At 34.2% G+C, this 27,787-nt stretch overlaps 1 protein-coding gene across 4 annotated transcripts; it reads right to left on the reverse strand.

Annotated features, from left to right (window-relative positions):
- Positions 1 to 475: 475 nt before the first annotated feature.
- Positions 476 to 27,779, reverse strand: LOC124537161 (heterogeneous nuclear ribonucleoprotein K). Of its 4 annotated transcripts, none has more exons than XM_047113879.1 (11): positions 27,600 to 27,778; positions 17,301 to 17,341; positions 13,950 to 14,044; positions 12,974 to 13,030; positions 11,851 to 11,894; positions 11,380 to 11,455; positions 11,012 to 11,125; positions 5,067 to 5,195; positions 3,545 to 3,970; positions 3,018 to 3,187; positions 476 to 1,497 (listed from the first exon to the last, which is right to left on the reverse strand). In XM_047113879.1, exons 3-11 carry the CDS (start codon positions 14,037 to 14,039, stop codon positions 1,455 to 1,457), a joined length of 1,149 nt encoding a protein of 382 aa, XP_046969835.1. In that variant the 5' UTR covers positions 14,040 to 14,044; positions 17,301 to 17,341; positions 27,600 to 27,778; the 3' UTR covers positions 476 to 1,454. The 4 variants fall into 4 exon arrangements, with proteins under 4 accessions (XP_046969835.1, XP_046969836.1, XP_046969837.1 ...); XM_047113880.1 differs by lacking the exon at positions 27,600 to 27,778 and adding an exon at positions 17,425 to 17,540; XM_047113881.1 differs by lacking the exon at positions 17,301 to 17,341 and having other exon boundaries at positions 27,600 to 27,779.
- Positions 27,780 to 27,787: the final 8 nt, after the last annotated feature.

Below are 27,787 nucleotides of genomic sequence, written 5' to 3' on the forward strand. Positions count from 1 at the left end.
AATTGACAGATAACAATAATTTTTGTTAACCTCTATGACATAACTAAATATATTTTGGTCTTTCTTGGAAGTATTGAATTGTTCTTATATATCACATTTGCATGAAAAATTACAAAATGTCAAACATTATTTTTTTCATATTATATGTGATTACTAATTTCAAGCATCTAATATAGAAATGATATATTAAAATAAATATATATTTTAATAAATATTTAGGCAGTTGTAAATTTAATACTTTAAATAATATATTATTTAATATTGAAGTGATTACGTGGATACTTCAAGACTTTTAAATAGGTGCTAATATCAAATAATCTTAACACCTTTATTTTTCTGAAAATAAAATATTATTTGTGACTGACCATGTCATATTATAACTTTGCTTTTCATTATTTCTATTTAACAAGACAAATTATATGATACCTAAAATGATGACACAGTACAAATCAATTGTAAAATAAATAAAACAATATTTTCACAAAATAAACCTTTTTATTTTATTTGCTATTCACTTAAAAATAGATCGATGTAACAAATCATCAGAAAATTAAATCATTGTCATTAGACACAATATTTGTTAAATTACTTTATAATCATTAATGATAAATGCATTCTCTTAAGATTTTAAAATTTACTGGTTAAATTAAAAACCCGTAAATAGCAGGTAAGATCTATGTGTAGGGTATATTATAAATAACAGATTCACCAAAACGAATTATTAATTAATAATCAAACAGCAAATGAGAAAGGAAAAAGTGGGATTTAAAATAGAAATCACAACTAATATTATATATGGATTATATCGATGTTTCTATTGATTGCAACCAGCCCACCACATTAATAATTTGATGTGATTATAATAAAAGGAAATTTCATTACCGATGTTTCCATCCAGCTGATATTAATCGCAGGTACTTTGAACATGTATAATTTTTCTCTCTTTAAAGTAAATCTTGCAGAACGCAACATCCTTATATTATGAAAGCAGTACTCTGATGATTTATTTGTATATTTATCTTGTAAAAAGATTCAAGAGTAAGATGTTCCATAATGGACGCTACCTATTTTATTAAACTAAGATATTTAGCAGAATTGAAAAACAAGAAAATGAATATAATCTATATTCTTTCCCAATAATTGAGTTAAAGTGGTTAATTAAGTTGGTGTAGAACGAAGAAACAAAGCCACAGTTTATTTCGAGGATTGACCAATTTTGTACAAATTCAAGTTTATCATTAGGGAGTTAGAATAATGTTATGTTTCATCGTATGTTATTATTTTTATTACTTCTTAATATTTATATTATATAAACATTATTTATTTGATATTTCATAGTGGTAAAAAGTTCAGTTACAAATGTGAGCCTCAGATACACAGTAGTGTCCTATTCCATATTAATGATTTGAGGTGACTTAAGTTATCTTAGATCCTATTTCATCATTTACTTAGAATCAAAAATTCCCACGTCCGAGGTTCGGGTTGCTCTCGTGTACACTGTAAAATTAACAAAAAAAAATATCATGAGCATTTGTTAAGTGACATACAAGTAATTACATACATGGAAACAAAATTGTTAGCACGAAGATGAAAACAAGAAGATGTCAGGAGAGTTGCATGAAAGAGTGATCTTCGTTCGAAGTGAGTACCTGAGCTTTGTAGGCAGATTAGTGATTTTTTGTTATATATATAATCAAACAACAAAATCACTAGTCTTCCATACAACGCACGGTTGTCAGCCAATCCCGTTAGTTGATGAGTTCACACCTAAAATATTATTCACAACAAAATGTTAGACAGAATGTACATAGATCATTGAGGCATTAAATTACAATACACATATTATAATATATAACAAGAAATACAACGGTCATTTAATTAATCATCAACATATATTCTAAATAATACTACTGTAGAATGTATGAAAATAAATTACATTAAAACTTAAAATAGTGGCCAAAGATTAAGAATGAATGAAATACCCAAATTGAAACGAAAACTAGGAATAATCAAACTACTAGAAATCATATACAAATGTTACCTTAGTATGTTTTTTACTTATGCATATTTTTGTTTGGGGCCAATTCTGGGAACTCTTCAAACATTCTATTTCAAAACAATGCTCTGTTAGTAAAGATTTAATCATTTCAAGAGATTTATTTTTTGATCCTCATTTTTATGAGTTTAAATGCGAGTCAATTGCTCAATAAACTTGATTAGTATGTTGCAATATAAAGCAATTTTAGTTAAGTACAATTAATAGATTTTAATTATTGCTATTTACTATTTTGACTTTAATATTAAAAATAATTTCCATTAATTAGTAATGTCTATCTGAAATAAGCTGTGGAGAGGACTCATAAATACAATTATGATATATCTTATAACCGAAAGCTGAAGCTGGGATTGAATGTCACTTTTGCAATAAATAAATTACAAAAAAATGGAGCGATGGACATCGACTGCGTTTGCATGCAATGCATTTTTTAAATATGATCAAATATGCATGCATGTATCAAGTTCACAAGTTATTTTGAACAGTCAGTAAAAAATATTTTGTAATTTTATTTCATGTCATGCTTTTAAAAAATCGTTATACGTACCTACAACGTAATGACAAAAAATGTAATGAAATGTAAGCTAATGGTTTTATGGATTCGAAGGGCATCTTTGGTGACTGTAAAGTGTTTGTAAAAAATTTATTAAATTAAAATAAGTCACGAAAACAAAAATAGGTAACACAATATTGAAATCATGTGATTAGCAGTATTTAGTGTCACGATGTAGGGTTGGGGATTTGTATCGGGGTCACTGGTCGAGTATCGGGTGGAATGAACAGTGCGGCGAGTGTCATCACCTCTGCTGCAGCAGGAAAATAAGTTACGAAAACAAAAATAGGTAACACCATAACGATATCATGTGATAGCAGTATTTAGTGTCACGATGTAGGGTTGGGGGGATTTGTATCAGGATCACTGGAGAGTATCGGGTGGAATGAACAGTGAGGCGAGTATCACCTCTGCTGCAGCAGGTACTGCGCCTTCTGGATGCGCTGCGGGGTGCCGGTGATGGTGATGATGCGGTCGGCGGCGCCGGGCAGCGGCTCGGCGATCTCGATGCCGGCGCCGCTCTCCGCGCGGATCTTGCGGATGCGCGAGCCCGCCTTGCCGATTATGGCGCCCGCCAGCTGCCGGCGAGACCACGTCACATTATAAAAAAAAAAAATTATAAAAAAAACTTTATTGAAAAAACACAATGCTTACATAATAGATTAGAACATATGGCACAATATTAATCTTCTTAAACTTAGCTTAAACGATTACAATGATTTCCATTGGTTTTGGTGCATTATGGTTTTAGCAATTTTAAATGTTTGATTATCTTTGGACCCCACACTAGGAGACCTGTATCGTGGGGCCCGATATTTATTAATTATATTAGTGGTTTTTAGTTAAATACTCTCAAATTCAAGTTATCAACACCCGAGAAATTGGGATTACTTCAATATATTTTTTTATTTCATATTATAGTTGAGGGGACTTACGTCTTTGGGAATAGTAACTTGGGTGGTGGTCTCTTGCTGGTTGCCACCGTTTCCGTTAAAGTTTCCACCGGGCGACGAGCGGTTGCCTCCAAAGTTGTTGCCGAAGCCCCCGCCACCGCCGCCGCCGCCGCCGAAGTTTCCACGAGGCGGGCCATTGAAGTTGCCGCGAGGTCCGGGACCCGCGAAGTCGTTGAACGCTCTCGGTGGCGGGGGACCGTTGCGGCCCATAGGGGGCCCTCCCCGGGGCGGGGGCGGCCTGCCGCCGGGGCCCATGGGCGGGGGGCCCCGGGGCGGCCCGCGCGGTGGTCCTCCGCGAGGCCCGGCACCCCGAGGCCCCTGACCGCTGCCGAAACCGCCATACTCGTCGGCGTAGAAGTCGTCGTAGTTGTGCGGATCGTAATTCTGGATACCACCCTTGATCGGTACCTGGAATAGTTTCGACTCGTTTTTCATTTCGGTTACTAACTACTAAAAAGTTAGGCTAATTAAGTTTGTACATGTATGTGTAAAATCTTAACAATGTAAAGCAGTTACAAAAGAACATCTTGCATACAATTGCTAGTTATTTATAACTTAGAACTCGTTTAACATTTAAAATTCCTATGAGGATAAGTTTTCAATTGCAAAATATATTATAAGCAGCTGCGACGCACACCTGTCGTTAAGTATAAAGGCGAGCGCTTCTAAACCGTTTAAGATAATCGACGGCTTACATAAGGCCGATTTTAGTATAATTTTTGCCCTACACTGTTACCTGTACAAACGACATATATACATATTCAAAGACCGTCCGTTTCCATGTGATACATCACACACCTGTCATTTCGATATTACTCTATTCTTAAAGGCACACACAGGCATACTTACACACGCCCTACTTTTTATTATATATAGTAAAAAAGCAATAATATTGTATTCTTTAAAACCATATCAAGACACAACATAACATAAACATATAGAGGCGCGTCTTTGGAGAGATATCGTAGAATTATTAGAATTTAAATAAAATAATACTGATAGTCATATCCGCATTATATCTATCGCATGATAGTGCGGTTTCCTCACAACATTTCTGTCACGGTAGCCTCTTCATAGCTCTTACGTACTCATTTCGTATTCTATCCGTTTAAGTTCACACATACTTGGTGGTAGAGCTTTGTGCAAGCCCGTCTGGGTAGGTACCACCCACTCACCAGTTATTCTACCGCCAAATAACAGTACTCATTATTATTGTGTTCCGGTTTGAAGGGTGAGTGAGCCAGCGTAACTACAGGCACAAGGGACATAACATCTTAGTTCCCAAGGTTGGTGGCACATGACGATGTAAGGTAATATTTCTTACAGTGTCATTGTCTATGGGTGATGGTGACCACTTTCCATCAGGTGGCCCATATGCTCGTCCGCCAACCTATATCATAAAAACAAAACAAAAACATACATCTCGACGTATTCTTCTCACAGACCTTTATCGCACGACAGAAATAAATAATAATAATATTGTTTTCCCTTAGTATCGACTCACCTGCCGTATGAGATGCAGCACCTCCCTCACTCCGGCTGCGACCGCGTCCGGCTTGCCTACAAGCTGCACGACACGCTCCGAGCTCTGCGGCGCGGGGTTCGAAAAGATCTTCAGCCGGGCGCCAGTTTTCTATACAATTTATTTAAGTTACAAATCGAAGATTCCATATTAAAAAACCACTCTATAAATAATTATTAACCTTGATTTCAATCGAATAAATATAGTCGGAATTTGACTAATTTCTGAATTTCTTTTTAATTTGATGATATTATTGTAATTTGAAGGACCAGTTTAAAATGGTTAAGAATTTTCTTAAGGAAAGTGTTTCTTTACTATCAAACATTGCAAAGATGAGAGCTTCGGCCCTTTATCATAGAAAACGTTACAATATGATTATTTTCTCTGAGATCCAAAACCCTTATAATCGACCATCATATTTTTTATTCATATAATAACAAAATATTATATAAGTATTAGAATTAAGAAATAAGTATATATTTATTGCTACGACTATTTTATACTCTTATTAATTTTATAGTAAAAGTTGTCAAATTCAATTGACTGATACGATAAGTGAATCCATAAGAAATTGAATTTCTCCAATTTTTAAGGGAACCGTTGATGTGTTAGCATTTTCTTTATTGATTTATTTGCACATTCAAAGTAACGATGTCTTCTAATAATGCATAAATAATCTTTAATTTCCCAATACGAGGCCTTTGTACAGTCGGCGATCGTGTGACGTTTAAATCGGTCAAACGCGCCTGCGCGGCGAAATCGACCGCACGTGGCCCGGCCGCGCTGCTTCGGCACGCACAAACAACACCGACACGTCGGACACTGACACCGTTCACGGCACTACCGCAAAAATAATAATAGTTACGCAATTCATAGTCGCACGCCTTCACCGAATGTAGATGCATACTTTTGAAAATTAGTACACACATACTCATATGTAATTTTTAAAGAATAAAATTCGAAAAACGATTTTAAACTCTAACAACATTTTAAGTATTAATACACAACTGACCTCATATTTAACAGTAGAACCGTTTCATTACTTAATACATTTATAACACACGAATCACTCATGTTGTTAACACTCGCGAAACCGATCGGACAAAGCAAGGTTAAAGAGAGCGATCAAAGTATCGCTTTGCGTTAGCGAAGCTCGGTGTCCGACGACCAACCCCGAGGAAGGGCGCGATAGGAATGAGTATTAGCGGCGACGAATGACGATAGCGTGCAACACCTGACCCCCTCCCCTGCCGCGGGCTGCACTTGTAGGGCTGCGCCACCCCCGCGCCCGCACGCGCCACGCCTACGACTCAAAACTAACTTGCAGGCCGTATAGCCTCTCGTACGTCTCTATTTGTCATAACTCATAAACTTTAGTGACAAGTGACAGCTTATCTAAAGAGAAAATTCAATTTTAATAACGACACAAGATTCGACACATCAAAGCTCCAAATAATAACAATTAATATTCCTACTACAAAATGATGCAATTAGACGCGAATTTGGCAATTCTCGCCAGTCAAAACGCTTTAAAGAACTTAAACATTCCAATTCTGCAAATAAGCAAAACGAGTAAAAAGAATAACCTGATGTGTAGGTATTCGATTTTTAAAATCCAATTATCTCGTGAGAACGTAAAAAGTATATTATTTAAATGGGTCGATAAATAGGGTAGCGTTTGATGATAGAGAAGCCGTAGCGCGACGGTTCGATCGGAAACGGAAGCGGGCTCGCGTGCCCGCGCGCCTAATTGCCGTTGTCACCGCGACATCGCCTGTAATTACGCCAGGCGACATATGTGACCGGTTCAAATTACACCTACGCCACCCGCGGGAATTTTATTACAATTGTAATGCACCTAAACGTAGTCTACGCAACAACGACATAGGACATCGATCGCTTCCTTTTAATACCTCCATATTATAAAAAGCTATCCCTAAACAACATCCCTTTGTTTATCGGTTATAAATAAACAACACAATTGCTTAAATAATAAAAACAATAAGTGATAGGGAAGGGTATTTATTTAATTATATTTTAATTAAGATTTAGGCATCGTGAATGAAACGCAACGCAAAGGTACAATGAGTGCTCCACATATCCGCTCGTCTAGTTTTGTGTGGAGGATGTGGAGGCGGTAAACAAAAACCTTCCGCGCGTCACGTGCGCCGGTAACTCTAGCGCGGCGCCGAGCTTCCGACGGATGAAACCCCACCGACACGTGTTCAGCCACCCTTCGATAGTAACACCTAGCGGCCAGCGAGCGCTCCGCAATCGCTTAAGCTCGCCTAAGCTCCAGACAATCAGAGTCGAACAATTCAATTCAGCCGGTGTACGGTATATATGGTGTCGGTTCAACTGTTAAATCCAGTCGAAGTTCGCTATGTTCGTTTCAAATTTAATTACAGTAAAATTTTTGCTTTGATTAAGAAACGAATTTCATAAATTTAAGATTTAATGTACTTCCATTGCTCTATTATTATATGGGGTATTCAACGTCGTTTGCAGACGAGGGTGCAACAATCGAGAGGAAACATGTACCGGCGGGTACCTGCTCCCGTTTACAAAATCGTCGTCGGGTCGGAGCTCGGCGAGCATGTGTTCGAAATTTCTATTTAGCGAGGTCAGGACGGAGCATTGTGCAAGTAGGTAGGTAGTGTGCGAGGTGCCCAGGTGCGAGGCGCGTTTTTGTGCGGCCTTCCGGCGCGGCTGCGCGAACACCTGCCGCCGCAGCTGCCGCCCGCGCACGCGCCGCTCGGCCGATGCTACGACTGCGACGTGAGCCCGACTAAGACGCGTATTGTTGCTTTGAACCACTGACTACTTGGCCTTTGCGCTATTTTAAGACATGGCTTTACGAATGTTGCTTAAAAATGTTGAATTCTCTATAAAGACACTAAATCCGGGACATGAGGTGTTTTATAATTAAAGAGCCACAGACACTTATATGGTTTAACTACGTCAGCGCATTAGTTTGGCATATGGCAGCCGTGACGTCAATATCAAAGATTGATGTTGTTTTATCGAAGTAATAAATGTGTACACTAGAAAAACATAATAATGACATTTACAAACTATTTCAATAAACTTCTAACAGTCGATAGTCAATTTATTGTTTGCTAAAAATTTTAATTAAGATTTGGGTTTTTTTATATATTATATTCGTACATAACTCCGTCATCTATATATGACGATGACGATGAGAGGGACCGAAATGGTTTAATTTAAATTTCGAAAACTTTTTGTTTTTGTTTATGTCAAAATAATGAAAATAAAATTTGCAATTGTTAATAATGTGTCGCAAGTATCCAGCTAGAGCGTCAATCGTTCTCAAAGTACCAACCGATAGATGTGTCTATGTAAACTCGACGTGGCTCACAAATTTATTTTCATTTCGCAACAAAGAAGTAGGTACACAATGTATAAAAACCTACAATTTGATCTATTGATGATACTGTACACATTATATACAAAATGGGTACCCGTTTGCTAGAAATCTATGTATTAATCGTTTTGTTCTCACAGGTAGAGTCCATTGACTGCCAAGGAATTCGCTACAGAATTATGAACAAAGAACGTTTGGGAACAGCTGATCAGCGACAAAAAATACCTTAGGTAAATTTGACGCATAATCTTTTGAGAAATGCAACAAAAACTTCATATTCACATTAAAGGAAGCCTCAAAGAAAATCGAACATAACGTGCATAAGGTTATGAGAGCATAAAAAAGAGTTTTTATACAGAACAGCTGATTGACGGTAACTGTACGTAAGGCGAGAGAATCGTTTTACTTTCCAACCAACAACGTATAGAAACAAAATTTATGAATATTTTATGAGACATTTAATGTTGCAAAAAAGTAAATTTTCATTAACGATATGCGAACTTTTTAATTCAAAAAAATAAAATCATTTTTATCATCGATAACAAATAATACGAATCGACAAAGTTTAAGTAAGTTAGTCAAAGTCACGGAACACAATACGAGTGTACGAGATTGCAAAGTTGCAAGCGCATCGGATGTTTTAAAACTTCTACTAGTTATAGTTAGCTCTCTGTAATTGATCGTTGTGAAGCGATGTCCGTTCGTGGACGCTTCTATAGAGTGTGCGGCGTTCCTATACACGATGACAAATTGCGAAGGCTTTTAAACTTGATCAGGTCGAGAACGCGCACATCGGCTTCGGATATCCGATAAATTGATCGCTTATGAAGTTATCAGGTTATTGCCTATTACTCTAATGTATTTTTAACGATTTACTGTTAGGACCACAACTGCTCAAAATGGTCTGCATTTAATATAAATCGCAACAAAAGGTATTATTGCAGTAAAAAAAATATAGTGGCGTCATAGCACAATGGGTTTGGGATCGCCTCGCGATATAACTACTGAGTTTCTTGCTGGTTATTCTCGGTAGAATTCCGAACCGGTGGTAGCTTTACTTATAGTAAGTTCTGTAGAATGACGAAATCGAAAAGTGAAAATGTTTGAAAAACCTACTAGCCTAGCCTACTTGAACAAAGTATTTTTCGAAATATTTTCGATTTCGATGTAGAAAGACGCAGATCGATCCTGACAACTTTACACACTTAACACAAATTTAAGCTTAAATGGAAGTATCATAGGAATATTAGTAAAAATTGGAAAAATACAATATTTAATAGATACAAAAATTAAAGAAAAATAAAATGAATATATAAGTCCACAGAAAGCAGATGCGAGAAGTTGAAACTCTCTACGCGAAGACGAAATCGACTAAAGCCAACAAAGTCGAATAAAAAACTAGGTAAATTGTCTAAAACATCCGTCGGATCGAGATAAGACGGGATACGGGCGGCAGCTGCTTTCACATCTGCCCTTCATCCGCGGACGCCGAAACATCGGCGAAAGAAAAAAATCTCTTCATTATTGCTCGCGCCTCGACAGATGAGAATCAAGTCACTGGCAGCTGTTGCGAGCCTTAATTACACCGAGCAGCACCGCTACGCTTACACCGAGCGAGGAGCGCGTGGCGATGCTGCCTCCACCTATTGAAACTACGAGTTGAGAGGCTAATGTTGTTGACTGAGTTAAATAAAACTAATTATAACGGATGAATCGCGTATATTAATTATTTTTAAACATCCGGACGTTTCGAGCACTTTGCAGTGTTCGTGGTCACGGGTAGACCAAAGTGCTCGAAACGTCGGGATGTTTAAAAATAATTAATATACGCGATTCATCCGTTATAATTAGTTTTATTTAAATGTGTAATAATCGCGAAAATTTAAGACAACATTAACTGAGTTAAGTTCATCACTGTTATACTTGCTTTGCTAAAACTACAATATTTATTTTTATTAAGATATTAATGATGAGAATATTTAACGGATAAACTGCCTTAATTGATGATTTCGAGTTAAAACTGAGGTCAGAATCCCTGACATTCTATGTGTTTGATCCAACTTATACTGAGTGCACGTGGCTAGTGAAGCTCTGCCACAAAAGTAACCAGATCAAAGTGGAACAGTGTAGTAAAATAAGTTCCAAGTCTCCCTTAAAAGATACCTTTGCATCATTTTAGGAGCCCAGAAATATTACACATACTTGCTGACTTAAATCTTTTACTATTTTCATAAATAATTAATCAATTATCTGTTTTGTTTATATCCTAATATATACATGTAGCTAATCTGACTAATCGCTATAGAAGACTTATTGATATTTGATATAGATGTATTGATTCTGTGTACCTACAATGTAGCGACCTCACGGTTTATTTGAACTCACGCCGTATAATGCCGTGCCGATTTTTCAACTGTATAAAGTATGACAACCGTTTCCGTTTATGAAGAATTGCCAATTACATTTTTTATATATTATTTAAGGAAAAACGAACCAAAAATCTGTCTATCAAATTCTTTTTTGCAGTTTCAAGGGTACTTACCTCCCGCAGTTCTTTGATCTTGGCTCCAGCCTTGCCGATGACACAACCGGCTCGGCTTTGATGTATCAGTAGGCGGACGTCCAAGTCGTCACTGGTGCCACCCTTCGGAGCACCCTAACAAATATCGTCGTTGTAACATATTTTCTATATAAACATTGACAAATATTTTCGACTCAGACATGTATGTACTAAGAGTGACACAAGCGAATGTTTCCCCAATAATAATTACTTTATGGATCTCTTACGAATATTTGTTTAGTACACGGGTAGTTAGATACCTAACTCAAAACATTTAATAACGACAAACACACATAAATTGAGTTTTATTTATTTCGATAGAAGAGTATAGTGTTTGCCAGCATACTTACATCAGCCAAATTTGGAAGTATGTCTTTTACAATTTCCATAATCGTGTCGATATCCGACGCCGTTATGGACAGAACTCTGAAAAATAAAACATCGGTTACGAAACATCAAAACCGGAAGTCGCGAATGAAAATCACATCACAATACTTATAAACGGTGTAAAAATCAACGGTCAGGGAGGACTCATATCGGTCTGATATCATACAAAGCGTGATAGCCTTACATAATAATACAAAAGTTACTGTGTCGGGATCATTGGAAACATATCGTGGTCTAAGAAAACTTAGCGGCGAGAGGATGCGACACCGAGGTCTAGAAAACGGGAGGAGTCATGGGTAAAATTAGACGTGCATCGTCCACGGTCGTGATGGGATCTGTCGGGATGAAGCGGCTAACGTGTTCTCCTGACTGTTGACGTACAGTATGAGGCGTCGGGCTGTAAGGTTTGAGAGTAGTTTGGCGATATAGTTTACCGTTCGGGGCCGGGGCAATCTGGGACTGTTATAGAGGCTTTGTACTGCGTGGCGGGGCGGCGGGTGCGGGGCAGCGACGTCCGGCGGGGCGGGACCGGCAACCAAGAGTCGCTGTAGCGGCGCACCACGCGCCTCGCACTCCGGGGACCGACACCGTGACGCATACCATTTCCAACGACCCCACATCCCAAGCAATGTAATTAACTATACCCTTTGATTACAGACATACCCATAACTCGATACTTTAGGCCAAACACAGAGGAGGATTAAGATGAGACGAAGCGTCGCCTTTCAATGGCGCTACGTGGAAATGAAACAGTATCGAGGTACAAGTATTACGATTGAAAATGGTAAACGGTGTAGATGCGTACGGAGGCGCGCGGTGCGTCGCGCTACTGACACAGAGGCAGTTGTCTCGGGGGCAGTAAGAACCTGTAACTGGCTGCCGGGGGGTTATTGTCTAGCCTACGGACTGCCGCGCGCGTCACCCGATGGTCCTCCGACCACCGAAGCATACGCTGCTTCAAGTATAACAAACCCAAAGATCGTTCAAAAAGCCCAAGGCAAAAGATATGGGTACGGTTATCGCGTTACCCAACCAAAAAAGCGGTTCATTTAAACGTTTACGTTCGTACCTGTAGTGAGAAAATGTTAATCTATTAAGTTAGCATTTTGGATACTGATAAATGTATACATTTATACTCCATTTCATTACCATTCGTACAAAAGAAAAATAAACCCGATTTATTTCGATTGTAATTTTATACCTGTATTATTAAAGGAATTAATACTTTACCATTATTTAATTGCTAAACATAACAAAAATTGTAAGTTCTTTTACTAACCTTCTAAAGAATAGGGACATTATAATACATTCTGTACAACTTCTAATATACGACATACTTACAAATATCTGTAATGTAGCTTAAAATATCGTATAAAATTAATATAAATTTAATTACGCTGTCTAACGAGACTACTTAATGACTGAAACTAATCTGTATAGTATACATATGGGTTAGTTTTGAAAAAAATATATTCTTTCAAAATTTTATACAAGTAAATAAATAAATGATCAGGTTAACACGTCGACCAATAGTTGAATAAACAATTAAATACTGACCTCATTCCTCAACTTGGATATATTCGAACCCCCTTTCCCGATAATTGAGCCGGCCACCTGTTGATTGATACGACAAAATTATATATATATAAATAAATATATAAATAAATATACGAGACAACATCACATACATTACTCTGATCCCAATGTAAGTAGCTGAAGCACTTGTGTTATGGAAATCAGAAGTAACGACGTTACCACAAACACCCAGATCCAAGACAACATAGAAAACTAATGGTAATCTACATCGACTCGACCGGGAATCGAACCCGGGACCTCAGAGTACCGAAAAGTACCCATGAAAACCGGTGTACACACCACTCGACCACGGAGGTCGTCAAAGTGTAATACTCCAAGTATGCCGTCCTGGCATCAAATACCAGATTGGGTGAATATAAATGTTAGTAGATAAAACTATGTAATTGTATGGTGTAAGAAATAAATTGTTTCGAAAGAAAAAACTGTTGTCATATTATCGACAAGTATAAAGTTAAACTGTTTTAACTTAAATTAGAAAAAAATCAATTTGTCAAGCAATTTAAAGTATTTATATATATAATATTAATTAAAAATGCTTTTATGAATTATAAAATAATTTCAAGATGCTATAACGCGACGGGTAAAATTTGTTTGAAAACTGAATAATCTTTCACCTCCACAAGTCTCAAGAAATGTGAGGTACACAAAAACAAAAATAGCATTTGTATATATTTTATTATAAGAACTATCATAAAGAGCATAGTATGCGTAATTTTGTTACTTCGAAAAACTTTACACACAATTTATAAACAAAACCATTTTAACAGAACTCTTTCATGCTCTACCTTTTCTGTATAATGTAAAGAAAGCATTTAAAATAAAAAACAATCCTTGAATTAGGAATTATAATCTATAAAGGACTATTTAAAAAAAAAAAAACTAGAACCTTCGTTCAGAATATAAATGCTGTCAAGCTGTCTGAGTGCAAAATCCTTACCTTGCTCGGTATAAGGAAGGTGACTTCATCGTCGGTCTGCCGCTGTCGCTTCTGCATGGGACCATCGTCGCCGTAGGCGTCGCGTTTCATTGTATCTAAATTAAAAAAATATCGATATTTAGTTTTGACTCAAAAAGCTATATATTTCGTTTGAGGTAAAGTCGGTAAGGTTATCTAAATATTTTAGAATCTAGACTATCTCACTGTTCAAACCATTTTTTTTTTCTATTGAGTCTGTATACTACGATTCTTCCTTTAAGATACTGTCCTCATCAACTGTACCTAAAAATCATTTGATTTGACCGTCAACGTACTCTACAGACTGTAGCGTAAACATCCGCCATTAAAGAATTTTTGGAATTTCAACTTCAAGGGGGGAGAGACCAACTGGATGAAAAACTTTGTAAGAATTTTACCCTTACGAAGCCGGGACGGGCCACTAACATATAGGTTTCTATACACTATAGGGTTTAGTTTCATTCTTAGGAACAAAAGTAAAAAAGAAAATTTTATCATGGGACTTATTCCGTTTAGATACTACGATTCATTTAATATGTGTCTCGTATATATAGTAGGCAAATGTCAATATTGCTATACCGTATATAACATTTGCTTTGTTCGCTTACTTCATTTTAATCAATTTATAATACAAAAATCAATCATCGTTTGGTGCAGGCTGGCGCCGGTATGCCGCGCGGGTATCGATCCCGCTACCCGCCGACGTTTTATTACAAACTAACAAACAATCATCAGACGGCGATTTGGTGACAGCCGGTCCGCTGATCTTATCAACTCGAGTACTTACTTCGCTTTTTGTACTCACTCAGTTTAATAGCAATCTACGAATTAATAGCCATTTCTACAATTATATTTAACACTTAGTTGATATTACTTTTTATGTTTCAATATAATTTTCCGTGATATTGTGCTTAATGTTAGAAACTTGAAAATAACGAACATTTAGGTATGTTTATATTTTACCCATTATAAGCAAAACCGTCCACAGAAGTTATATGCCATGTATCTACACACAATTACATATTCAAACATTCACAGAAAGCACTTTATCTTCTTATATAAGTTTTATGTATATTGGTTTAGTATTTAGGCTCGGCCAAAAAAAAACATATCTTAAATTTATAAATATATGTATGTAGATTAACTATAAGAGCTAAGGGTGAGTGCATACAATGTTGCTTAATTTTTTATTTATCATTAAGTGATTTTTTTTTGAAAAGGCGATTATAAATTCTATTTGTGAACACTTCTTTATTATTGATAAATAAGAACTCTAGAAGTAATAATAATCTTCATATTAATTGAACAGTAAGCGTTTACCCAACGCCAGGTTATTATGACCTGTTAATTTATATATGAGAAGAAAAAACTGATAGTAACTATGTATAACAAAAAGTAAATATATTTTATTGTGAGTAAGTTCATTGCATGTTTGTATTGTTGATATTCTCCGCAAATAACAAAAAAGCTTAGCGTGCCGGAATCGGTTCAATAACCATAGTTAGGACGCGGTACAACGGGGTTATGTATGAAATTCCTTTCAAACTATTGTTGCTTTGAAATCGAGCTATTTTGTTGAAAAAAAAAACATAATAAGCATAGAACATAAATTCGACAGCTTATAAACGATGATAATTAATTAAAACCCAAGGCATAACATATTGAAGCTATAAAAAAAATTGCTTTAGTTTATTTTTATCATTTGGTAAAACGTCCCACATCTCCAGCCTGCAAACGTGCCAATTCCCGGCTAAGGCCTCTTTCCTTAGAAGGATCGGAAGTAAATCCACAACACTGATTCAATACGGGTTGATGTATAATATGTGGCTGAATTTGATCTAACATATACATGTTTCCTCACGATTTATCCACCACCGAACTCAAATTTAATTTTATATACAAATGAGAGACAAAAAAAGCTGTAGTATTTGCCTGGATTGGAAATAGTATTTTTCAGTTAAGATTCACGCGTGTCATCGAGTTATCTGAAAATTTTTCGTACGCATACATGGTACGATTTTTTGAAAAAAATCAAATAACTGTTCTAACTATAATAAGTAACTATACTCTATAATGTATAGATATAAAACTAGAAGTTGGAAGATCGCACGTGCTGAGTAGGTACAGACTTCTCACACAAATAGCCTATTGAGTTAGGGTTGTGAACAAAAAGTTATCCCCAAAGTTACTATAACAAAAGACAGTCTCAATTATAACGCTACATCTCTGTTGAAATGTTCCAACCAAATATACTGTGTAACTAATAAAAGTATGCTCATTGTTTCTTTTCTAAAGCAAAAAAATAAGCTATTAAATAAACCAAAATTATAGCTATTATATTTCACGAATAAATTTCTAAGTATATTAAAAAAAAAAAAATTACAATGTGCAAAAATTAAATATAAATGAAACACATAATATAACAATCCCAAATAGTTCTGTTGTCAATGTTATTATTGCAACGTGCAAGATCAGCCTAAATATGCTAATTCGCGCTTCTGAGCAGCAGGTGAGTAGGGTCATTGACACGGGTGTACGCCCACTACGGGCTACGACATTCGCGCGCATCACAAAGGTTACTCGAAACGTACAAAATTGCGCTTCCTGTTTTTGATAATAATACGTTACTTTCGTTAAATAGGTACTGAAAATTATATTAAGTATGGGAGTATAAAATATATTAATTTGTCTAACAAATAAAATTGTATTATTCAATGACATTAAGTGTGTACGAGAATAATATGAAATACTTGATCTATTGCTGATGAAGTAAAATTAAAAGAGATCATAAAAGCTCTACATATCAGATAAATAATGTTAAATTTACCTTTTGATAAGAATTTTCATTAAAAATGCACACATATAATTACGGTCAAAGTAATCGTGCGTATAGGAAAACTAATTATTGATTAAATATAGTGATAAAAAATTGGTAATTGAATGGTAGAGGTGATTATTCCCTGCCTCGTAAAGCAGGTGTTCGCCTCACAAAGACCTACCTATGGACCTTAAGCAAAAAAATAAAAAAATAACCGCTCCAAATGTCACTAACAGCTGTCTTGCTACCAACGTTTACCTACTTAGACCCCGACGTCACTGCGAAACGAATGAACAGATGGCAATCATTTTATGTCCCAAATAATCACACGAAGTCTCATTATTAACAGTGTACCTCGAAACTGAGAACATACTGTAGATATACAAAGGAATGCTGATAACAATGGTTCAAATAAATAATGGTCCCATTCAAGTTAATAAACAACACGCGCGTATTGACGCTAATGTCGTGTAATTAAAAAGGTGTGATCTAAAAAGAGCGGGTAAAATACTCACCTATTATTCAACCAGGGCGTTTAGGACAAGGTGATTAGTACCTAGAACAATAGAAAGCTGATTAAAGACTAATTTCGAGTTGGGATTCTTTTTTATTCACTTGAGCCTGTAAAAAGGCACCTACATGATAATATATATGATAAGGGAGCGCGTGTGGTGGCATATTGGTCCCGGCTATTTCGCTTAGGCGTCCGTTTCCTGTGGAGAGCGCGAGTCGACTGGCACCTTTCGGGCTCAGCACGGGCGTTAGTACCGGCCTGCTAGACTCCGGGGCGCCGTCGCTGCACATGCGCAGTGCTCAGCCGACAACACCCCTGCCTCTTATTGTGCCCCGGAAACGAAGACTTAACAAGTCACACCGCAAGACGACACTATGCTATGCCTTAAGCCAACCTACATACCGCCTGTGATAACGTACACCGCGAATTATTCTAAACTCTATAAATAGTTATACTCTTAAACATTTCCAATTTTCGGCTAAAGTTTTCTATTCGACTGTTAAGTAGGTCACAGAAATAGTCAATAAAAATTATATGTAATCATACTATGTCGGTCTTTTTGTTTCACTTTTCTAAAGTTTCATCCTCACTGAGATGAGAATATAATTTAAACACAATATATGCATTTTCTACGCTCAGCTAAGTTATGTTTTTGTCAGAAACAAATTGGTTAAAAATGGTACATCCAATTATCTCAGGGTTTATTTACATGCATTTTGTTTATATAATCATTTCCATTTTACAGTTATCAAAAATGCAGTCATTGGCCTAAGAGAAGTGAAAATGAATACTCAGGTACTCGATATTGTTACGGAGAATGTATGGCGTATGAAACTTGCTTCCTGTATTATTATACATGTTCATAACTTCCACTACTTGTGAATCTTGTGATATGGCTTAATATGCTCTTTGAAGTCCGTGCCAAGAACTTGCCTGACGTTACATACAAAGTTACCCGTTAAAACGCTCAGGACTCACTTATTAACTCGCGCACGAAAAAACCTTACGAGTTTTCTCATTTCAACATTTAAGAAACTACGTATAAAATATATATATCTTAACTTTTTAAAATCTCCATGCAAGTTAAACCTTATAAGTAGTTTATACGGTGTTATGAAAACAGCGAACAGAGATTATAGTTTTTGTTAACTTTGTAACGTCTTAAAATTTAACATTTTAAAAACATTTCACACATTGAGTACAATCACATAATAATTGGATATCAACAGATACCTTACTAGTTCAGTCTTAAATATATTTAGATACCATAAAAAAATATTATTATAAGGAAAACATCAAATTTGCCGCGTATATACTTATTCAAAAAAAAAAAAATAAGGAATAAAATTATTTAAAACATAGCAGACGATACATTCCGATCTGGATACATAACAATTTCTTTTTATTCTTAACCTTTCTTTTAAGACAAAATAATAGGTAGGTAGGTAGGTATTCTAGCATTATTGGATAGTTTTAATTTAATTGACATCAACAACAGCCTGTAAATTCCCACTGCTGGGCTAAAGGCCTCCTCTCCCTTTGAGGAGAAAGTTTGGAACATATTCCACCACACTGTTCCAATGCGGGTTGGTGGGATACATATGTGGCAGAACTTCTATGAAATTTGTCACATGCAGGTTTTTCCTCACCTTCACCGCCGAGCACGAGATGAATTATAAAGACAAATTAAGCACATGAATCAGCGGTGCTTGCCTGGGTTTGAACCCGCAATCATCGGTTAAGATGCACGCGTTCTAACCACTGGGCCATCTCGACTCTTGAATCTCGAATTGACATCATGTATCTATAAGTTTCTGTTTACTTTATTATTATCCTTTATGTTTTAAGTTATAAATACCATTAAGAGCTAAAATTACCGCAACAAAAAGAAATAGTTGCGTTTGTTCTATTAGTCGTCTACAGTTTGTTTTCTGAAACAAGATCTATGTGTCAGTAAATGGCAATATTTTCTTCAACGTTCTATACTTTTTTATCATCAAAAGTTCTAGATTGGTAACTACATATTAGTAAATTTCCTGTTCATATTTATGTATCTCTTTCTGTTTGGGTTATAAAATAAAATCTCTTAAACTCATAGGATCGTTCATCTATTGTGCGATGTCTTTCTGACAAAATATTTTCAAGTTTCAAATCGCATCACCTAAGAATCTATTCTGTCCTATAAGTTTTGCTTTACAAGAAATAAGTACGCTAATGAGACATATAACCCTGTAAGGTCTTTCAGCTTGGCATTTCACATCATCCATCAATAGCTATCAAACAAAAAAGGAGAACGCTTTAAATATATAGAAAACTGTTTGGCTTTCAATATATAGATAAATTACAATATGTAGAAGTAGAAGCGTTTAAAATATTGCAATAAATTGTGTGTTCTGTGCTAATACATGTAGTAATTATGTCTTTATAAATTAATTAAAAAAGACAAGATTTTTTTATTAAGTAAAAGAGTCAGTAAGTTCCTCGCGATAGTATTTAGGATAGTTGATGCTCGAAGAATAAATAAAAAGAGTCACGTCGAAGTCTACATGTGCCTTGACAAAGGTAAATTTAATTACTTAATTTCCGTGAATTAACTATTTCAAACGACCGCCTCAGACGATTTTGGAAAGAGGCAGAAATCGAAGGCAAATGATCCAAAAATAATGATAGTTGTGTAACATTAACAAATGTCACACGGCTGTCATACATAGATTGTATCGTATGAGATATTGACTTTGTAAGTAGTCATTTAATTTTATGCTAAAGTAATACATGGAAGTATAAAGTAGAAACCTAAGTTACATGCAATAAAGTCGTTAACGAAACAATAGCCACTATTGACATCACTTAACAAATTGACTGAAGAACTAATTACTATAATATTACAAAAATAAAAGAACATTTTCTTTACAGAAAAATAATGCATTTTTTATATAATTATCCCTGAATCATATAGATGCAACATGGCTGCATGTTTAATGTATAGAATATATAAGTAAAGAGTATTATCATTTTTATTATCTGTTTGTATTACGTACCTATTGATATTAACCTACAATTGAACAGTATTTGTAATCAAGTATTAACTGTTTTGTTTCAAATAAAATGGACATTTCCATTAAATAAATAGGCTATCTATGAAATCAGTGACGCTATAGAAAATGACTTTCCATAGACGATTATAAGATTAATCAATAGAGAAACGAAATAATCGTTACGATCAAACACATCGAACACGCATGACATGTTTGGCCAACAACATTAGTACATGCAGTGACCAATATGAATAGTAGATAACTACCTATTTGTCAATAGCTAATAGTCCACCGCCGAGTCTGTCGAAGACAATCGTTACCATGGAAACTAGACATCAACAAAAATTCAAGCTTCGAAAAGTAATATCAAAGATATATAGGTATTGATATGGACTATGTTTGGAACCTTCTCGAATAAAACCTTTCATTCGTTTTATTTTATCATAAGTACTGTAATGATAAATGAACTAAGTAAAATAAGTACGTAGATTATTGATTGAAGAAACACTGAGTTTTCATAAATATAAAAACTACTGCCGATCTTCATCAGTTACTATTACTATATGGACTATATAGTAATCAATATAGCTAATTAAAATATTAAGCAACGATTTCTCATTACATTCGTAACTGATGTTTTTTTTCTTTTAAATGATTTTTAAAATAACTTCATAGTTTATTACAATTGGTAATATACGAAAAAAAATTGAAACTATGAAACCAGTTTTGATTTGTAGATTTTGCAACTCGCATACGTTCAAGAGATCCAACAAACATTTATTCCATGCATTTTTGTGAGATATATATATTCAAATTGAATATAAATCTCTATAAATTTAGTGCCATTTAAAACTAGTTTTATTAAAAAATGCATAATAGCCCTTATAATCCTAAAACTGTATAAAGTTTTTAAAAATGTGAAATTGATATAAGCGACTGTGTAATACAACCATTAACATCGTTACGTAAATATGGGACGAATATTTAATTGACGCGAAACATCGAAAGTTTCATTTAATATACATACACACCGCAGCGATACAATAATTCATAACTCATTATTAATAAATCTATTAAGTTATGTGAGATTGCAGCAGCTGCTTTGTAACAACGCAGTGTATCATATCGAATGTGGGAACATCACAAGTGGTAGGCCAATTATGCAGTGGTGACCTAATTATTCTTGCAGACTTTCTTTCTAGACATAAAGTTAAAAGTAATTGTCGAAGACGGGGTTTTGATACAGCCTGTAATTTGTTCCTAGCGAGCTGATAAAATATTCAACGACCCATGAGAACACACGCCACCCGACCCGAGACAAGTGGATGTTTCGAACACGCGACTGTTACAAAGAGAATCGACAGATGTCAAACCATTTAAATTATTATCTAGGGGAGGAAAGGTTCCTTTTACAATTGAACTATGGATTGCGATGTTCATTAATTATTTTACTATTAAATTTCTATTTTGCGAATGTTTTGCCCACTATTCCTAAATAATAAATATAAGTGCATTGCCATCATTTATTTGCTTAAAAATACCCAAATCCATATTATTATTGACTATGTCTTGGAAATTCAGTTTTCGAGAATAAAACAACAGTATGTGTATGATAAACCATGAGCCTAAATTAATTTAAGTTATAACGTTATAACTTAATAATTTTGACAAATGTTTAGTATCCCATTCATTAAATAATATTTGAGAGAAAGTATAGTTTTTCTTTTTAATAAAAGCCTCAAAGATATTTATGAAAATTAAGAAAGTTAACAAGTGAACTCAACTTTGGTCCCCGGCAATCTTGTATAAGACGATATAAAGTTAGTTTTTCAAAGTTTGTGACAACAACCATATCAAATATTACTTAGCTCCTTTGAGGCGAACAAAAGCGAAGACATTACTTATTAGGAAATAGAGCTAATGGTCAGAAGCAAACAAAACTATAAAAGAAAACGTTTAATACGACACAATTATATGTTTGCCAACATACGTCATTACAATTGTAAATTACCAAGAACATTTATATTATTATTTGTGACAACTTAGACACATTATTCCAAACGTTTTTTACGAACCCTATTTATAATACCATGTCTTAATAAGGTACAATCCTAGTAATTATCATATTACAAAAAAGTGCGTGTACTTAGTAAAACTACTTCTTCGTAGTACGAGTTTGATAGTTTGGTAAAAAAAGGAAGAGGAATTTACTTTCTATTTCTTCCGTAACTTTAGCATCAATTTTGGGCGAGTAAACATATGTAAACATAGTTTTACTGGTAGGGTTTTATGCAAGGCCATCTGGGTATGTACAACTATTCATCAGATACTCTATCGTCAAATAAAATTCTCATTATAGGTGAGTTCCGGTTTAAAAAGCAATGGTAACCCCTAGGTAATGTGAAATAAAAAACGTCTTTTTCGTTCCGTTCAATTAACTCTCAAATTGTGTGAAGAGAGTAATACTTCAAAAATTTAAGATGGTAAATTAATAAGTAAAATAAAAAAAAATCGTGTCTAAACTTATTACAAAAGTAGTAGTCACGTGAAAATGGCATTCTGATCCATCCAGACGTGATTGCCACTTGACACAAAGCAATCGCGCTTATTTCACGCTTGAAGACTCACCCGAGCCCGTCGGATCTGCTCTAGGATAGCATAATGCCCAACGAGCCGTAAAAGCATTACAGGCTTACTTACAAGACGTTCCGGTTAATCTTTGATACATTTACATATTACATATACATTATTTGCTTTGTAAGAGCTATGAGATTGCTCACTGGCAAAATAAATAAATGTTTATACATAAACTTTTCCCATCTACTCTATATTTGCTGTAGAATCTTTCCAAAACTATCATCGTCGTTAATATAAAACAATCGAAGTTATAAATTTCCTTAATCTTACTTTTAGCAAAACGATGAGGATTTATATAAAAAGTAATTCAATTAAATGTTTAATTAATATAGTAACAGAGGTAAATTAATCCCTAGCGGCCTTTCAAAATACAGTTATCTATTCCGTTTCCTCCAGGGTCGGCGCCACGTATCTAAATATTTGATGCTCATATCGATCATAACTTCTTTGCGCCGCCCGACACCCCATCGCTAGGTAAGTTACTTTCTTACCTAACTTATTTTAAATCATTCACCAAAAAAATATTAAAGAATTGTTTGTTACTATACTATATTAGCTACTTATCATATTTTTCACAGAAAAATCCAATCTCTTAATACCTGTCTAAAAATTAGTTTAATAATTTAATTCAAATGTACATTCAATAACTTTAATAATATGATTAAATTTTTGGTCAAAACGCTTCTGTTGACAAATAAAATAAGTTAAGGAATAATTGTGTGCGGTAAAGGTCATTATACAATTAGTGAGATCAGTTGATAACCCACCGTGGTAATGAAACGCCTTCTGGCTATTTCTTTGATATATTAAGTAGGTATATGTATAATGTAAACAATCACAATCTGACAAAAAAAGGACAAATGCTCTGAGTTTCTTTCGCACGGTCGTCTTAGGTCAAAGTTTTTTCTTTTTCGAATTGGTGTTATAATGTAGCTCCCAATAAGGCAAATTCTTCTCCAAGGCAGAACTGATCATATCTCGGATAAAGTAATAGGCATTAATAATTAAGATCCAAACGAAAATTCCAAACTTATGAAAAATGCTCAAATTCTACTTCATTCATTTTGGTGATGAAAAGATAACATAACTGATTTTTTTTTAATCTTAAGACACGAATCGTGAGTCATTCTGTATAAGATGGGTATATGTTCCCCGTTTATGTAGTCATTAGCTTTACTTATGCATCTTAATTATACAACGTAAAATGTATTACGTATACGCGCTATTTCAAACTTAAAACCTTACGCGACGTTTATATCAATAGAATCAGTAGTTTCTCCACGAATGCAGTTAAAGTAAACAATACTTTTCTTTTTATAATATTAGTATAATCATATGACATTTTTTTCCAATATTACAACTTCATATAGGCATATATAATCCTATCATAGTTTTGGTTATCTAAGTCTAAGTTAAAAATGCAAGTATGCCATTCACGTAAGAATTGTTAAGTGTAGCGTGCAAGGTAGAAACAAAAATAATTCAGAGTAGAACATTCAATTGTACATCGGGCTAGCGTTCATGACTTATGAAGATGGTGGTGGCGAGGTGGTAAAATAACAGTGAATTGTAAGAAACGCAGTAGACGTTCCGTGAGGGTAATTGGAAATGCTCGTGGGCGTGCCACACGCTAGCAGCGCAGGAGACATCTTGTATGTATTTATTTGCTTCTCCAGTAATTTCCTCGTCCGTCCTTGTATATTTAAGCGGCTGTGGCGTCGTTCATGCCGCTCTCATGCATATGTCATGAGTGGTTGCCGAGCGACCGTTTGTTGACGGTCGAGCCGCGGGAAAGTGACCGGTGGCTCTCGGCCCACCACCACGCCGCCACCACCGATAATTATTATTCTATTTCTGATATCAGCTATCGACGACGCCCCACCCGTCCCCCTTTGAAAGGGATGAGGCGACAATTACATCCCCATTTTTCTCCAACAGCCCACATGACTATAATGACCATGTGTTCTCTATTGCATGTAAGTTCACATGAAATGGCAAGTACCATAAAAGTAAAATACATGCACGCAAAGCGTTTTATTCTTTGTCCAGATGGGCTGGACATGATCATGAGTTATTACAAATCAATACTTTAATTAAGTCGCCTGAACATCTTGTAAAAATAAAGATGAGGACATCCCGTTTCAATTTCGCTAGACGCTTAATCAAAAAGATTGCGCCAAAGATTTCACAGATGTTTGACTTCGTGATGGATGACGGTAGAGCATTCATTTTAGTACGAAAGAATATAGTCTTAAGAATGCATTGTCAAATTAATATTATAAATAATTTTCGCATTAAAAGTTGAATCTTTATAGGAAAGTATTGTTATTTATGAGTTTTTATATTAAATTTTAATGACGACGAATAATAGTCATATTGTTATATTTACGATAAATCATATCAAGAACGACATGAATGACATTTAACGATCGTTATTTGATCAACTGAAAGGAGAGTACAATGATTTCATCTTTTAAGACAGAGGCCACTGTGAAAATTAACAAATTTGTAAAATTTTCGTACTACAGTTAAAATATTGTTGGCATAATACCAAAATTATAAAACTTTAATCAGTAAATCCTTTGTAAAGTTTTTACTTTAAAAACTTTACTAAATGCTATTGATTCATAAAAGACATATATCTTAAAATATAGAACTTGATAGTTCGTAATAGCTTAACTAATTCCAATATAATTATAAATTTTGTTATTTATAAAATTTTAATAAGATATAACTGATTTCAAGATTTCTTTCAAGTCAATAAATACAAACAGGAGTATGAAACTTGTCCTAGAAAAAAAAATCCAAATCGGCTGATATATCGCTATTAATGATAGATTTCTATGATTCTTATACTTTTTTTATGTTTGGTAAAAATATGGAAAATTATTGCTGACGTTATATTGCACTAACATTGTAAAAAATGTTCGAATGAATAGCGACACTAGTTTATAAGGAAGATTGATTAATGCTCCACACCAATTACTTGCTAATAATGTCCTAAACAAAACCATGTCTTCTTTTTTATTTTCTTTGTAATAGACTAGGGCATTCAGTTTCATATATGTAGATAAACAAATTATATTATTTTTATTAAACTATGTAATAATCATAGTTGGTACAGACTACAGACCATATTAACAAAAGGTAGATAAAGGCTAGACAGGTCTTGTACAATAACGACAATAAATCTGAAGATTAGGGCTATTTCAATGTTTCTTGTTTTAGATCTATAGATACAGAGTCTATTCACAACACTAAGTTAAGTAATTATGACATGTCTCATTAATACAACTAATTCTTTAGATCAATTTAAAAGAACAAAGTAGGGGTTTTTTCATTACAATATATATAATAATTATCATGAAAGATTCAGCATGTTTTAAGAAGGTTTTAGTATAATATAATTATAGGAGTAGGGATACAGTTGTAACTGGTATAAATGAAGCTGACAACACGAGCATTGATTTTATGTTATTGTTTCTTATAAGTACAAACATGTACCAGATCCCAGACATAATATAAATTTGTTTGCATTGAAAACTTAATTACTAATTTAAAACATAATATTGAAAACATTACTTATAGCCAATTAAAAAGATTCTAAATTACTAACAAAATATATTATATAGGTAACAGTAAATCCGTGTATCAAACGGCTACCCAATAACTTCTCAGTTAACCATATAAATACTTTATATTTAAACAGTAATTGAATGTTGTAGGCAAAAGTACATGTTACAATTTTGGTTTTTTTAAAGAAGTATAATTTATGGAAGTGTATTATATTCTTCATAACTCATTAATAAATATTAAAAATGTAATTATTTTAAGGAACTATGAAGAATATTGAGTGTTTATGTCATGATTTATTTGTTTATATTTTCTTTTTACTTGAAACCGACTCTTAGAACCTTAAGTTGCTTTATTAAATGTGGACTCGGTTTTTACTGTTATAAAATTGAATGTATTAAAATGCAAGTTATTGTTTTAAATTAAATTGCATTCATAAATACATTAATAGGGAACAACTCAATGATGATTAATGGTACTTTGTATATGTTTTGATATCAAATTTAATTTCCTTGTAGTTATTGCACATATTATTTGAATAATCATTTATCATGTATTCTTATTAGATGTAAACTAAATTAAGCTGTGAGCAAATATATTAAAGTACATATCAGCTAGCGTAAACTAACTTTTCCTTAAGTGTTCGATTCGTTAAGTATTTCAGACGAAGATATTAAATGATTAACTATAGACCATTGTTGTTATTCTGAAAATATATTATCAAGAATTCGTAAATTATTAAAACAATCATGTATATTATATCTTAATTGAATATTTATCATCCTTATAAAGTTTATATTTGAGAAAAACCGATATTAAACTATTAAAACCAATACATTTTTGACAACCTTGTGATGTTGTTGTGTGTTTTGATGTTTTAAAAGTATGTCAAAATTAGTATACAATATAAAAACAATTCAAAATGGATAAATAGTTATTTAGTATAAATATATATGCATAAATAATTGCGCCGGTGGAAAAATAATCGATATTGTAACGTGACGTGAGTAGTAACAATTAATGATATCAAGAATAAAAAAAATTATGATACTTACCCAAATAGGTTAACTTTGCTTCAAATATAAAATATACAAAATATTTTATTCTATAACTTCTTACAATTAATTCACTTTGTTTCGTAAATAAAATCAGGATACAAGAAAACAATAAAAATGGCGGCAATATCAGCAATCAGCATGAGCTGAAAAGATGTTTGGTAGTTTTAATTAATGTTGCCGCTTAT

This window comes from Vanessa cardui, chromosome 18 (assembly GCF_905220365.1).
Source record: "Vanessa cardui chromosome 18, ilVanCard2.1, whole genome shotgun sequence".
Classification (NCBI taxonomy): Eukaryota; Metazoa; Arthropoda; class Insecta; order Lepidoptera; family Nymphalidae; genus Vanessa; species Vanessa cardui.